This window comes from Alosa pseudoharengus, unplaced genomic scaffold, assembly GCF_046254945.1.
Source record: "Alosa pseudoharengus isolate Yale_2024_CS ecotype anadromous, Long Island Sound unplaced genomic scaffold, YU_APseudo_1.1 YU_APseudo_1.1_scf_22, whole genome shotgun sequence".
NCBI classification, from domain to species: Eukaryota; Metazoa; Chordata; class Actinopteri; order Clupeiformes; family Clupeidae; genus Alosa; species Alosa pseudoharengus.
Window position 1 is genome coordinate 17,591,722 of NW_027468680.1, and position 15,000 is coordinate 17,606,721.

Genomic DNA, 15,000 nt, shown 5'->3' on the forward strand with positions numbered 1-15,000 from the left:
CCAATCAATCACAAATATTTGTACTTTATTTCAACATTACACAAATTGTGCAACAGTATCAAAGACCAGTATGGTAACAGTAAATGTGACTGTCTTGTTTGTGTAGGCTATAGCCAGTAAGTTTGTATAAGGCAGTCTTAAGAAATCTGAGGCACAATGATCAAGTATAAAATAAAAGCCCTTTATTGTACACACGTTTTGACTCGTAAAAGTCACCAGGGCAAAAACAAGGCATCAAAGACCACTTTCACAGTAATACAGGATTTCAGCCCTATAAAGGGCCATCCCTTGTTCTTGAGAATCTGAGTATGTGGGCTTATGAAGCTGTAAAGCAATTACTTCATAACTACTGGGTGTTTCACAGATAAGCCTCAGGAATTACACAAAGGTTAATCAACTAAGAACAAATAATGAATCATTGATTGCACCATAAAATGCTCAACAGATATTTAATTCCCACCTTCAGGCACAAATGCTGACCCAACAGGTAAAACTGGGCTCTGTATTTCAGGTTATTTGGCTGCATACATATTAGCCCCTTATCTGTGTCAAGGAAGAACTGCTAAGATATTAGGCCCACATAATGGTGTGCTAATGTCCTTTTGTCTTTCAGGCTCGAATAGCATTCCTCCAGGGGGAAAGGAAGGGTCAAGAAAATCTAAAGAATGACTTGGTCAGAAGAATAAAGATGTTAGAGTATGCATTAAAGCAAGAAAGGTAAGTGGACTTTCACTGTCTGACAATAAATGTTGTACATACTGAATTTTGAATGTGTATATATGGAATAAGCTGAAGACATTCATTTATGATTTTCTGTTTGTGTGTGTGTGTATCTCAGAGCAAAATACCATAAATTAAAATATGGTACTGAACTCAATCAAGGTGAAGTGAAGATGCCCAGCTTTGAATCAGGTATGTGTGTGTGTGTGTGTGTGTGTGTGTGTGTGTGTGTGTGTGTGTGTGTGTGTGTGTGTGTGTGTGTGTGTGTGTGTGTGTGTGTGTGTGTGTGTGTGTGTGTGTGTGTGTGTGTGTGTGTGTGTGTGTGTGTGTGTTCGCCCATGTGTGAGCACACGTCATCTCTTATCAGAGGCACCAGTCTGGACATGTGTGTGTTATTTTGCCTGCCCACTGACTGACTGCACTGTTTCTTTTGCCCGGCGGCAGATGCCAAAGACGCGGAGGTCCCCGCCGTTCCTCAGAACAGCCAGTTGACGTGGAAACAGGGCAGACAGCTCCTAAGACAGTGAGTCTGTCCTCTCTTACCCTCATCCAGTCTTCACCTCAGCCACAGTACACTGAAGCAGTGCTTCACTGTGAAGGGGCACATATTCATTCAGCAGTGAAGGGGAACATATTTATTGAATTTCCCCTTGGGGATCAATAAAGTATCTATCTATCTATCTATCTATCTTATCTAGCTAGCTTATGCACTAAAACATCCTTGAACTCATGACACACGTGTCCTAAAATGATTTGGCTTTAATAAATAAACTTTAGTTATTTATTTTTTTCTGTAAAAATCCTAGAAGGAGTTCTTTGCAGACTGTTAGCAGATTGTAGCGTTTTGACCCTTGAGGAATTTCATTATGTAGAGTCATTAAGACCTTCACATCTGCATCAGAAGCTGCTCCCTTCCCCATTAGCTATTAATGGCTAAGCTAATGAAGGCACAGACTCATTGAGGCACATCTGTTCTGGTAAGCCTCGTTGTTAGAGCTCCAAAGCCAAAGTATTCTTGTTCGTCCAGAGTGACTTGCTTAGAGGAAATGGATGCACTCTAGATGTATTGATTACCTCAGCTTGCTCTGGGACTGGGTTGAACTCCAGGAAGGAACAAAATAGACTTGCATCCAACCCAACCCCCGCAAAGCTCTGAAGGAAGGAAGGAACAGAAGGTCTAGATGTCTAGTACAGGTTTCTTGGTTGGCTCACTCTGAAGTGTTTTCGTATATTTCAGTCAGGACCACTGTGTCAGGATAGTTTATTACTATTTGTATAATGTTTCATTTGGTGGTATGGCTCTGTTCTGGGAGCCCCAGGGAGCACACATGGAAAGACTAAGGCAGATGGAGCAGCGAGATAAACCATCCATAGGGTATATGTCAACGCAGTAGCCACTAGCTACGAAACTGTGCATCAGCTTACCTCTAGGCTAATTCTAAAAAGTCAGGGCTTAAAGCTGTCAGGCACTGTGCCTGAATTCAGGCGTGGGCCAGGCCGTTTGAGATTTGACAACAGATAATTATATAATGGCTTCAAAAGTTTCAGGCACAGCAATTTGCCTTGTTTTAAGCCCTGTACAATACACTACAGTACACTACACTATACTGTACTACACTAGTATACTATACTATACAATGTCACACAACACTAAATTAGCTGAATTGTTTTGCATTGGACATGTCTACAAAGTGGATAACCGTTTGTGTTCCTCCGTCCTCAGGTATCTCCAGGAGGTAGGCTACACGGACACGATACTGGACGTGCGGTCACAGCGGGTGCGCTCCTTACTGGGCCTGTCGGGCTCGGAGCAGAACGGCTCGGTGGAGAGCAAGAACCTGGAGCAGATCCTCAACGGCGGCGAGTCTCCCGCCAAGAGAAAGGGACAGGACATGAAAAGGTGAGGCGCGTCCAAGAGATCCTTTCCTACGCACGAACAGGCGCTGCTCAACTGGATAAAATCAGTTTTAGTTTCAGCAAAATTACAAACATCCTGCCACACGCTGGCTATAGTTTTAGTTCCCATTCAGCCAACAGCTCCTGCACACTTACCCAGATGCTGTTGATTTTGTTGAACCCATAAGAAATCTGGGGTGTATTTCCCAAAACCATAGTTGCTAACCTGTTAACCATGAATGCCTTTTGAACTGTTTGGGTCTTGTGCAAGTGATTTCAGAGACATGCATATGTGAGCAGTGACCGTATTAAGCTTTTAGCCATTGCTGAGGTGCCATCTGCTCTACTCTGTTCTCCCGGTAGGAATCCTGGCGATGTTCTAGAAACGTTTAACTTCTTAGAAAACGCTGATGACAGCGACGAAGATGAGGACGAGGAAGGCGACATGATGGAGGACATCTCAGACCGGGAGAAGCACAGAATAAAGAAACACAAAATCAAGGTGACCAACCTCCCCTACTTTTCTTTAGACTCTCAGCCCAACACAGTTATTCTGGACGGCTTTGAACAAAACGGAAGCAGGACAGGGACAGGACCCGGCTTTTAAGTTTCGTTGCTCCATTATTAATGTGTGGTCAGGAGATGGCCAGAGGAGGTCTCACCCTGAGTCAGCAGAGTGCGTTTTTGAAGGCATTAACGTTTGGAGCTTCCAAACATTTTAAGTCAGCACAGTCCTACCGGTAATGATAGCTAGCTAACCATTCACAGTCAAGGGAGTAGTCACAGGAGGGAAGCAACCTCCATTTGGGTGAGAGAAAAGGAGCAATCAATGCTGATGTTGCATATGATATATAATGCAGTTAAGCACAGAAGTGAGTGACAACAATAGCAGCATTGGTGAAATTGGGCTGATTTTGTGCGATTGAAGTAAAGTCTCATTCATTGTGTGTGTGTGTGTGTGTGTGTCAGGTGGGGAATGAGGGTCTGGCGTCCGACTTGCCTGATGACCCAGACACGGAGGAGGCGCTGAAGGAGTTTGACTTCCTGGTGAACGCTGAGGATGGGGAGGGGGCTGGGGAGGCCCGCAGCTCTGGAGACGGCACAGAATGGGGTAAGAGACCAGACTCCGCCCAGACTCAACTCCTCTCCACAGAAACATGTCTACTTTACCTGTTCAGTAGCACTCTGGTGCTAGCCCCACCACTCTCAAGTAATTAATATAGAGCCTTTAGGGAGGCTCTTCTAGAAGAGCAGGGTTTTTGAAAATGCGAGGTTATCATATTTCAAGACCACAACAATACAGTGACTTGAAGGCTTGGGTGAGAAGATGCACCAAAAACTCATACGAATCACATCTTGTCCACGCCATGCAGCAAGTAAGAATACATGGGCTAGATTACCACACTTCACAGTGATGAAGAAAACTGGCCTTAAAGTCTTGTGTTGGGAAAGTTATTGATGCTGATGTCTTTCATCCACGGCAGCTCACAGTGCCAAGAGGTTCCGTCTACGAGAACGTCACCCTTTGGATTGTGCCCAGATGTGTACGTGTAAATGTAATAAATCACTCCGTTAGTCTCTGTAGGTGTCCTTGATTCCTCGGCTGTGTAGGTGCTCCAATAAAACAAGCTGGCAACCCCTCTTATCCATTAATCAACCCAATTTATCAATCAACTTTCAGTTCCTCTCTTGATTTATTGACGAATCAATCAGCCTATTAATCAGTGATCATACATCTTCGCCTTCCTCAATTAAGTTGTGATTTTGATCAGAGATCAGCGTTTGATGCTAAGCGGGCCTGAGGGAGCTGTCAGATTTGTCTTGTGGCTGGGATGTACCGAGTTGCTCTGAAAACAGTCGGCGCAATCAGAAGCTTTCTTATAAATGGTGGTGGTAGCTAAGGACTTGATGGAGTTGAGGGTATGAGGCATGGCCTGGTATTAAGGTGATGGGCTAGACACACCAGAGAGACTTGAGAGGAAGCAATACCTCAAAGAGGAAGGGGAGGAAAGTGTTATTGAGTATATAAGTATAAGTATATATACTCTTTTGATCCCGTGAGGGAAATTTGGTCTCTGCATTTATCCCAATCTGTGAATTAGTGAAACACAGTGAACACACAGTGAGGTGAAGCACACACTAATCCCGGCGCAGTGAGCTGCCTGCAACAACAGCGGCGCTCGGGGAGCAGTGAGGGGTTAGGTGCCTTGCTCAAGGGAACTTCAGCCGTGGCCTACTGGTCGGGGTTCGGCAACCCTCCGGTTACAAGTCCGAAGCGCTAACCAGTAGGCCACGGCTGCCCCATTGTGATTTCAAGGGTTTGTTAATATGCTAATAGCTTAAAGAAACACACCACATTTTTGGGAAATTAGTTCATTTGCCATCTACCCCAGAGTTGCATAAGATAATGCACACCCTTCTCTTCTCTGTGTGTGTAATATAGCCCAAAAATAGTTTGGCACCGTTAGCATGATTATCTGGGATAACATTAGTTCACTTATAACTCCCTTTTAGCTGTAAGCTGGCTAAAGTTTTTTTCTTTTTGGCTCCTTTTTTTCTTTTTGCTCCTTTAATGTATTACGGGGCAGCCGTGGCCTACTGGTTAGGGCTTCGGGCTTGTAACCGGAGGGTTGCCGGTTCGATCCCTGACCAGTAGGAACAGCTGAGGGTCCCTTGAGCAAGGCACCTAACCCCTCACTGCTCCCCGAGCGCCGCTGTAGCAAGGCAGCTCACTGCTCCGAGTTAGTGTGGGCTTCACCTCACTGTGTGTTCACTGTGTGCTCTGTGTGTTCACTAATTCACGGATGGGATAAATGCAGAGATAATACGCAAGTATACATGGCCTAGAAAGCTGAATTACATTTTTACATTTACATTAAACTTTGTCACAAGATTTGGCAATTTTAAAAGTAGTATGTATATTTACCCATCCTAGCTAAACTCTCTATTTTCGATAACTTAATTAACTTAACCTCTTATGGGACCATGACATTACAAATATATGAATAATCAAAGCTAATATATCCTAATATCGGCTATACATGGAACATGACATTGCTCTCAGTAGGAAGGGTCATTCCGCTTTGTTTGTTTAGCATATGATGCAGCAAATTGGCTGCTCTCCACAAAGCCTCACACTGGCAGGACTGGAGTCAGTTCAGCACAGCATCCATGCCCCTCCTCTAACCCCTACACAGGCTAATAACACACAGCAGTGTTGCACTGAGACTGGGTCACACACACATATGCATACATGTGTGTGCAAATTTACCTTCCCCTTGCAAATGACTTACTGTGGGTACTTTGTGTGTGTTTAGGCATGTGGGTGCGTGTGTGTGTGTGTGTGTGTGTGTGTTTAGGCGTGTGGGTGCATGTGTGTGTGTGTGAAATGATCTGATCCTGGCTGTGGCAAGCCCCTCCCTCCCTGCCGTAGTGTCGGTAAGGGCTCCGTGCTGTGTCAGCATTCCACTCCACTTCTACTCAGGATATTCTGAGCTTACTGCTCACTCGACTCCTCTCTCTCTCTCACACATACGCACACACACATTCACTCCCTCAGCCAATTCAGTAGAAGGTCTCAACCTTGCTGCACCAATTAACAATGCTGGAAATGGCCGTTCTGATTTTATCACATTCTCTGGATGTTTGTATAATATTGGATAATGGGGGGGGGAGTAGGGAGTACAGACCGTTTCTACTTTTTTACTGACGGCGAACATAATGAACCCTGCCAGATCAAATCCTCAGCTATGCTGTTAAATCCACCATGATGCCGTTTATACCTTGCAACATTCTCATTCTGCCAATGCTTCTCATAGCAAACATGGGCCTCTTGATCGCCTTAAACACACACACACATACACACACACACACACACACACACTGTGTGTTCCGTCGTGTATGTATGTGTGTGTGTGTGTGTGTGTGTGTGTAGAGGTGTGTGTAGGTTTGTGTGTGTGTTGAGGGAGTGTGAGTTCCCTTCTGGGAGGTGTGGCATGTTGTTTACTGATCCTCTCCTCTCGGGCTGCTCCTATTCTTAGCGGAGCCGCTGCCGTTCCCGTCGGGAGGGGGCAAGTCCTTCCTGCTGGGCTCCGAGGACGGCCTGGAGAGCGTGCTGGGCCTGGGGGACCTGGCAGACCTCACCGTGGCCAACGACGAGGCCGAATACAGCTATGATGTAAGCACGCCTGGCATCCTCTCACACGCGCACTCTCTCTCTGCTTCTCAACCTCAACCTCACACACACACACACACACTCACACTCACACTCTCTCACAGTCTGTCTATTCATGTCTGTGGTTTTTATGCCCCCTCTCTCTGTCGTTATTCCACTCTTTGTCTCCTGGCGCCTCTCTCTCTCTGGCTCTGAACAGTGCCCTCAATATTCTGCCATAACAGCCCCATTAACACAACTGTTAAAATCAGTCTGAGGCACTTTGCAGACATAAAAACACACAGGCCAGAATGTCACATGGTTATGCTCTTGTGTTTGCATAGGGAGGGGAGGGGAACTCTTCTTCAATTAAAGGTGTAGCCTGCTATTTTTTACAACATTGTCAGATAGTGAATTGCTTCTCACAGTCCTTCTGATGTTTGTACACAGATCTGTTCATGGGAGCCAAACGCCGCAGATTAGACCGAGCCCTAAACAATCCCTCCCAAGCCCTCTTCACCCTGCCACTCCCACAACCCTGTGCTTCCAAACCTCTGTGTGAATGTTTTTTATTTATTATTATTTTTTTAGCTGCCGACCAATAAGGACGCTTTCAGGAAGACGTGGAACCCCAAGTACACGCTGCGGAGCCACTTTGACGGGGTGCGCGCTCTGGCCTTCCACCCCGTGGAGCCCGTGCTGGTCACCGTCTCCGAGGACCACACGCTCAAGCTGTGGAACCTGCAGAAGACGGTCCCCGCCAAAAAGTTAGAGCCCACAGAAAATATTAACCACACATCACATTACACCAGAAAAATAAGCTGTAAAGTGGCATTAGCAATACCTACTGTGATTCCCAGCTAACCTTGAGCTCTCTCTCTCTCTTTCTTTCTTTCTTTCTTTCTTTCTTTCTTTCTTTCTTTCTTTCTTTCTCTCTCTCTCTCTCTCTCTCTCTCTCTCTCTCTCTCTCTCTCTCTCTCTCTCTCTCTCTCTCTCTCTCTCTCTCTCTCTCTCTCTCTCTCTCTCCCTCTCTCCCTCTCTCTCTCTCTCTCTCTCCCCCCCCCCTCCAGAAGTGCCTCTCTTGATGTGGAGCCCATCTACACATTCAGAGCCCATGTGTGAGTATCTCAGAGATTGAATGCCACTAATGACTGATCCCACAGAGAGAATCCTTTTTTAAATCGTCCCTCTGTCTCTCTCACTCTCTCTCCACAGTGGGCCTGTGCTCTCATTGGCTGTTAGCTCCAGTGGAGAGCATTGTTTCAGCGGTGGCATCGACTCCACCATTCAATGGTGGAACATGCCCAGCTCCAACGTCGACCCATACGACACTTACGGTGTGTGCCTGACTAGGCGTTAACCAACGAATCAATGAATTGGCTTTACTCCGTTGGTAAAACTGTGTTCAAATTGGTTAGAAAAGTTAAGCCATTATCAAACAGGACTTAACGTACAACCTAAAGTTGTTCTCGTTTCTGTAGTGTGTTGCATTTGAGATTGTATATAGTCTACACTGATTTAACTTGATTTCTAAGCTGTTATCCTGATGTGACACGGGGTTGCATGAGGACCGAAGTTTTCAACGTTTCGTTCTTGTTCTCCACAGACCCCAGTGTTCTGGCAGGCTCTCTGCTCGGGCACACAGACGCAGTCTGGGGCCTGGCCTACAGCGGCATCAAAAACCGGCTGCTCTCCTGTTCCGCCGACGGAACCGTGCGGCTCTGGAACCCTAAGGAGAAGACTTCCTGCCTCACCACCTACAATGTAGAGAAAGGTGAGTTCTCCTCAGTCCTGTTCTCATATACCTGCCCCACAGGACTTAGCAGTGTGCAGTTCTAATGTAGGTTGGCCTAGAACTGGACAGGAGGCCCTTTTGCAAATGGACTGCCTCTTGCCAGTTGGTTCAAGAACATTTCCAGGACACTCAGTGGCCTAATATTCAAGTGCAATGTTCTAAATTGACAGTCTCTGAATATACAGTAATTGTTTATTTGGACCTGTCTGGGTTTATGGAAGGGTTTGAGATGGTATTCAACTAGATATTGTCTGTGTTGCTCAGTTGGTCCACTGCAGGGATCAAAAAAGTTCTGTTGCCTGGCTGCCTTCGTCAGCACAGGCCATGTTTATTCTGTTGCCAAGTTAGTTGTCGCTAAGCTAGGTAATGTCTGTGTTAGACCAGATAAGCTAAATGTGTTACCTCAGGTTGTTCCTTCAGTTTTCTAGGCAGCCTTTAAAACGGTTAGAATTTATTGAATGTGAAATGATTGCTGTGAAACACACTTGTTTTCTAGAGCACGGAATCCCCACGGCAGTGGACTTCACAGGTTGTGACCCTGCCCACATGGTGACGTCCTTCAACACGGGCAACGCTGTTGTCTACGACCTGGAGACGTCCCAGCCCATCGTAGTGTTCCCCGCGCTAGGCGAGAGCAGTGAGTATCCCCCCTGGGGGCCCCCTGGGTCAGCAAAGCAGTCACATACATACATACATACATACATACACACACACACACACACACACACACACACACACACACACACACACACGCCCATTGAGTGTACCTATGTCCCATTCACTCTCTCTGCCCTCTCTCTCCAACCCCAGCTCTGCCTGCTGGTAACCACATTAACAAGGTGGTCAGCCACCCCACACTGCCCGTCACGGTCACTGCCCACGAAGACCGGCACATCAAGTTCTTTGACAACAAATCGGGTGAGTGCATCTGTGCCCAAGCTCATGATGCTGCCAGTGCTGTTCTGATACTGCACTACAGAGTATGATTTGGGAAGCTCTAAGTTTGTGTCATTAAAATAACTGAGTTCTTGGGCCATTGCATCAGGATAAAATAGAGCTTGTGGCAACATAAGTGAGCTCTTGAACAGAAAACGTCACACCATAGCTAAACTGCTTGCTACACTTCATGACATCATGTCTGTACGTGTAAGACGTGTATGAATTGAAATGTTAAATTTGGACCACTGCGCTCTGTTTACTTTAGGGAAACTCATCCATGCCATGGTGGCTCACTTAGACGCTGTGACCTGCTTGGCAGTGGACCCCAATGGCATCTACCTGATGTCAGGAAGTAAGAGTCCACACACACACACACACACACATATATATATATATTTTCATTCACATACACATTCATTCACATACACACTCTGTCATTAAGCCTTTGAGTCCTTTTTTTGTCTCTGATACTTCAACTCACACAACTATGCCTTGAAGAAGGCCTCATGCTGCTACGCATGGGCTTTTTAAAACTGGTCCATTTAGGACATGTCATTGTGAATAAAGACATTTTAATTAAGGAGTGCCTCGGCCTGGAGAAAAAAAAATTATTTTTTCTTTTTCTTTTTTGACTTCAACTCACATGTTTCTTTTTCTCTCCCCACCCTTCTGCCTGTTCCTCTGCCCCCCCTCCCCAGGCCATGACAGCTCAGTGCGCCTGTGGAACTTGGACAGCAAGACGTGCGTGCAGGAGATCACGGCCCATCGGAAGAAGTCGGACGAGAGCATATACGACGTGGCCTTCCACCCATCCAAGGCCTTCATCGCCAGCGCCGGGGCAGACGCACTCGCCAAAGTCTTTGTGTAGAGCCACCTCTACGTGGGCCAGAGACCTAGAACCCCCTCATACACACACACACACACACACACACACACACACACACACACGCACACAGTACACAGACAGACTTATGAAACGGACTGCTTCACTGCCTTGTGTAACGGTAGCATCCCAGAACACTACAACGAAGTCTCCTGCTCCTGTTCCTGTAGCCCTGGCAGAGCTGATGCTCGCGAGGACTTGCGGCTGAAGGGGGAGCCTCCTTTGCAGGGGCGACTGCAGCACCTACCCCTTCCCTATCTCCAAACCCCTTCTCTCCAGTTTGATCGGAAATTCCCCAGACTGGCTAGGGAAACACAGACAGACAGACAGACACACAGAATAACTAAAGTATTGTTTTAACTGTAATTTACTGTAAATTGCAGCTGGGGGGTGGATTAAGAAAAAAAAATAAACAATGCCAGCTTCTGTAGCCAATGGAGTTTGTATAAGCTGGGCAGAAATCGGTTCTGTAGGGGAACCATGGAGTGGTTCTCGAATCATGTGCTTCAGTAGGTCATTTTTTTGGACCTTAGAACCCCCCCTCCCCTCCTCCGCCCTAGGCTGGGTGTGTAGTTCTCGGTCCCAGTCTGACTCGTCTCCCCTCTGCCACTCCTCTTGTAGCATAAAAAAAGAAGAAAATAGTCATAAACCTCCTCTGTTCAATCAGCCTCATACCTTAGCTATTAGTTTCATGACATTTTGTGTAAAAAAAAAAAGTATATATATATATAGTTTTTATAATCCTTTTTATATAAATAAAGACTGCCATAAACAGCACTGAAAATTTCAGTTTTTAATTAATTGGAGAGGAAGAGCGTTTGACCATTCAGCCCCCTCCCTGCCCCACCACTTTATCCTGTCCCCGACTTCCTGTCTTTTGCCAGTGCAGGAAGGATGGCACCCCCAGTCACTCACTGACTGGAGAACGGATGCTGGCCAGACTGGGGCCAGGTCTGCTCCGGTCTCAGGCCACTATCTGGGTCATGTCTCCCCCCCCCCCCCCCCCCGGCTCTTTCTGTTTTCCCTGACCCTTACCCAACTCCCTATCCCTACCCGTGACTAGGGTGAGAGAGTCACCCAACAGCTCCTAGCTTCTGGAAGAGCTCTTAAAAAAAAAGATTATAAAGTTAACTGCAGCATCCTATCACTATGTGATATTTTTGTACACCTTCTGTATTAGAGTTAATTTATCACAGGGTTAGACATCTTTGAGAATTAAAAAAAAAAACGCTATCCGTGTATTTATTTCAGTTTGGTTAGTCTTATTCTTTATTTCATGATGAAAGACTGCGGTCGAAGGGTGTCCTTGAGAACGGCCTCCTGCAAAGCATCAGGAACAGCACTCGTAAATAGATGATTATAAAGAAAATGGCGGTTTCTGCACAGTGGAAGAAGCCGCTCCATGTTGTGACAGATCAGTGCTTTGAAGCATACGGAGGAACTTTTATTTTTGGGGTATTTCTGTTTTTCTTAATTTTTTTTTTGTTTGTTTCTTTTAAATGGAAGGGATTTGAATAGCAAACATCAAAGATGAATCATGGTTATAAACATCTTTTGTTTGGTTATACTTTTCCCTACTTTTATCCTGTAAAACCATTTTATTTTCAAACATGCTACAATTTATGGTGTAACTAAAGATTTTTTTTTGTTTGTGTAATGCATGATTAATACAATAAAGTATTTTTTCTAGTCTTCCAAAAGGAAAAAAAAAAGTTCTGATCAGTTTGCGAGTTTTGATGAGTTTTGTAAGGTTTTTGATTTACAAACTATGAATCCGCAGATTTTAAAGATTGTACCACATAGCAAAATACCGCTGTTGAAAAGTAATGTATATAAAATGTCTATAATAAATATTAAATGGTGTACCTGTACATACATTTAGAATCCTGGTCTATTCCGTGTGTGTGTGTGTTGGCAGTTTGGAAGGTTGATTGTGTTAAAGTGTTTTTAACAAACCCCATTCTGTTGTAGCAGGCCACTCAATAATGTTTTGTCTTGATCTCATCTATCTGTAACCAATTATGTCTATTGAGGCCGCTGAAGACTGGTGCATGAGGCCCCCTCAATGGATGGCAGTTATGGCAGATGGAAGTTTCAGGGGTGTCTGTTGTAACATGTCATCCTTATCACGCTCTTCTTGATTGGTTTGTTGCTTCACTGTATTTGTCTGGTCAATACCTCATCTTGCCAGGAGTAACAGCTTATGAAAGATGATCACACTAGTATACCTCGACACCATGTGATGAATGTGGACCTTTATTTCCGGAACAGTGGTGAGTGTTGACTTGGAAAACTTCAGCATCAGATGGCTGTTAGACTTTGATTGTCCATAACAAGTGGATCAAGTTGTAAAAATACCTTGTCCTTTATTGAGAGGAAAGTAATAAATTATGACAGAAATATACAATCATTCCGTTGTCCCCTCCCCACCCCAGGTTCATAAAGAGCAGGTGAACATGCATATGTAAAGATGTAAAGATATACAGAAACGACAAGTTTTAACTGTGTGTAAGGAGGTGTGAGTGTCAAAGCGGCTAAAAGTAACGAGAGCACAAAAAAGCAATAGCACAGAGAACCACAAACAGCTGAGCGCTTTCCTCACCACCTCCTTCTATTGTGAGCATCTTATTTACGACTTTGCTGTGGAAATGACATTTACTGCTGTCAGCCACACTGAATGACCAACGTGTTTTGAGTCGTGTCTCGAGGTATGAGCACTGTCGTATAACCAACCGGGGGGGGGATGGGGGTGACCTTCAGTTTGGTTTCTCAGAGCCCGTTTCTTCAGGACGGTATAAAATGTAAGCGCTCAGAGCTCGGTAGGCAACAGTGAGGCCTAGTTGTTTCGGATACACATCTCAGGTAATGAGGTCTTAAAACATGGAGGCCAGAGTTTCTTTCAAATAGTCCCAAGAGTCGCAACAGACACAGGAGAGAAACTCTAACCTGAACACTAGCCTCACAGTTTGCCGAAATGTACAAGTATATCAGCAATAAATACATTCTGTATAACTGAGGAAAAGTTGGTTGATAATAGATAGGCCTACAGCAATGCACAAACACATTCTGAATCAAAGGTGTCTACTTTCATTGGAACGCATTTGGATCGAGCTGGCCTGTTCCACACATGCTGCAACACAAGAAACACACACACACACACATAACCATATACACAGACACACAAATACCCTTAAAGAAAACCACCAAAGCAAAAAGATCTTAACATCCTTACAGAATATTTTTAAAAAAACACAAGACTCAAATCAATCTCATGTGGACACACTTCTGTACCTTCAGTTTTTAAAAAAGGAAAAGAAATTAACTTAAAAAGCTCAGAAAACTACGTTGCGGGCCTGTATCCTACAGGTGGGGGGCTGGGGAGGTGTTGTGTGTGAAAATGCTTTCTTTACTTCTCCTCCACCCCGAGTCCCACTCAAACAGTGTGTGTGTGTGTGTCTTACACACTGGCCTCACTCTTGGAACCCTCCGTACTCCTACAGTAAAGTGTGTGCTGGCTAGTTGGCTTCGGTGAAATCCCTGCAGATGGCTTTGACCAGGGGCTGCTGGAACTGCTCGAGGCCGCTGAACTCGCGCGTGAAGAAGGTGTGCGCGTCCTTGGGCTCCGTGGCCATGGCGCGCAGGTCGTCCATGGGAGCCCAGGCGATGCCCACTGAGAACACCGTGATGCCTGGGGAAGGGACATGAGAGGGCATGAGAGGGTACATCAGAGAGGATTTGTGTGTGTATACACTACATAATTGCAAGAAAGGGTTCTCGACTGTTGTAGAAAGAAATGGCTGATCTTTAATGCAATATCCACATTGCACATTATCAGCAACCATCCATCCAATGTTCCAAAGGCACATTCTGTTTACTAATCTAATATCATTTCAAAAAGGCTAACTGAGAAAACATTGGAGAACCCTTTTGCAATTATGTAAGCACATAATGTAATCTGAAAACTGCTGCCCAACTGATCTCAGCTGGTATTCTGTCTATAATGTAGTGGAATGGACATTTCTAAGTGACCGCACGTTTTTGACCGGTAGTGTATGTAGAGCCAACAATTGTACACACTGTATGTTTATGTACATTAATACAAACTATGATCCCTGGACTGGACTGGATACCTAGAAATCTTAGAATTCACTTGTGTTCCCTTTTATCTATAACACACATACTCAGAGGACACCCTACACCCTAAGAGGACTAATAGGCTGGTCAATAACTTTAGTTGTCTGTCTGTCTCCATTCTCAAATATCCTATTACTCAAACACCCTTTAACTCAAATGACACTATACTCTGAACAGTCAGGTACTGTAGAGCAGCTCAGTATATTTGTCTAACTTCCTTTGTCCGCTGTTCCCCGTGTCCCCATACATACCTTCCTTCTGTGCTGCCCGTGCTGGGCCCCTCACGTCATCATAGGACTGTCCGTCTGTCACCACGATCAGGAAGTTCCTCCCCCTGCCGCCGGGCCTCTTGTTGGTGAACAGGTTCCTGATGGCGTAGGTGATGGCGTCGCCGGTGGCCGTGCCTCCGCTCATGTACGGGATCCGGCGGAGCGCGCGCAGGTTCTGCTCCTTGGTGGCGTACTGGCCGAAGCCAAACTC

The 15,000-nt window shown here is 45.4% G+C and overlaps 2 protein-coding genes across 4 annotated transcripts in view; one reads left to right on the forward strand and one right to left on the reverse strand.

Annotated features, from left to right (window-relative positions):
* strn3 (striatin, calmodulin binding protein 3) overlaps nucleotides 1–12,263 on the forward strand; it is a 19,839-nt gene extending 7,576 nt beyond the window's left edge. The window contains exons 2-17 of one of the 3 annotated variants that reach the window (XM_076300824.1): nucleotides 614–717; nucleotides 839–912; nucleotides 1,165–1,243; nucleotides 2,444–2,620; nucleotides 2,980–3,118; nucleotides 3,586–3,727; nucleotides 4,101–4,172; nucleotides 6,657–6,793; nucleotides 7,361–7,536; nucleotides 7,840–7,887; nucleotides 7,985–8,106; nucleotides 8,376–8,543; nucleotides 9,061–9,201; nucleotides 9,375–9,482; nucleotides 9,769–9,855; nucleotides 10,202–12,263. In XM_076300824.1, coding sequence (XP_076156939.1) covers nucleotides 614–717; nucleotides 839–912; nucleotides 1,165–1,243; nucleotides 2,444–2,620; nucleotides 2,980–3,118; nucleotides 3,586–3,727; nucleotides 4,101–4,172; nucleotides 6,657–6,793; nucleotides 7,361–7,536; nucleotides 7,840–7,887; nucleotides 7,985–8,106; nucleotides 8,376–8,543; nucleotides 9,061–9,201; nucleotides 9,375–9,482; nucleotides 9,769–9,855; nucleotides 10,202–10,371 — 1,944 coding nt within the window. In that variant the 3' untranslated portion in view covers nucleotides 10,372–12,263. The remainder of the gene's footprint in view (nucleotides 1–613; nucleotides 718–838; nucleotides 913–1,164; nucleotides 1,244–2,443; nucleotides 2,621–2,979; nucleotides 3,119–3,585; nucleotides 3,728–4,100; nucleotides 4,173–6,656; nucleotides 6,794–7,360; nucleotides 7,537–7,839; nucleotides 7,888–7,984; nucleotides 8,107–8,375; nucleotides 8,544–9,060; nucleotides 9,202–9,374; nucleotides 9,483–9,768; nucleotides 9,856–10,201) is intronic. The other 2 variants (XM_076300825.1, XM_076300826.1) reach the window with 2 other exon arrangements.
* A 1,561-nt stretch (nucleotides 12,264–13,824) lies between these two features.
* coch (coagulation factor C homolog, cochlin (Limulus polyphemus)) overlaps nucleotides 13,825–15,000 on the reverse strand; it is a 4,838-nt gene continuing 3,662 nt past the window's right edge. Inside the window, exons 7-8 of the mRNA XM_076300142.1 lie at nucleotides 14,772–15,000; nucleotides 13,825–14,074 (exon numbers count right to left, since the gene is read on the reverse strand). The exon at nucleotides 14,772–15,000 is cut by the window's right edge and continues 291 nt beyond it. Coding sequence (XP_076156257.1) covers nucleotides 13,902–14,074; nucleotides 14,772–15,000 — 402 coding nt within the window. The 3' untranslated portion in view covers nucleotides 13,825–13,901. The remainder of the gene's footprint in view (nucleotides 14,075–14,771) is intronic.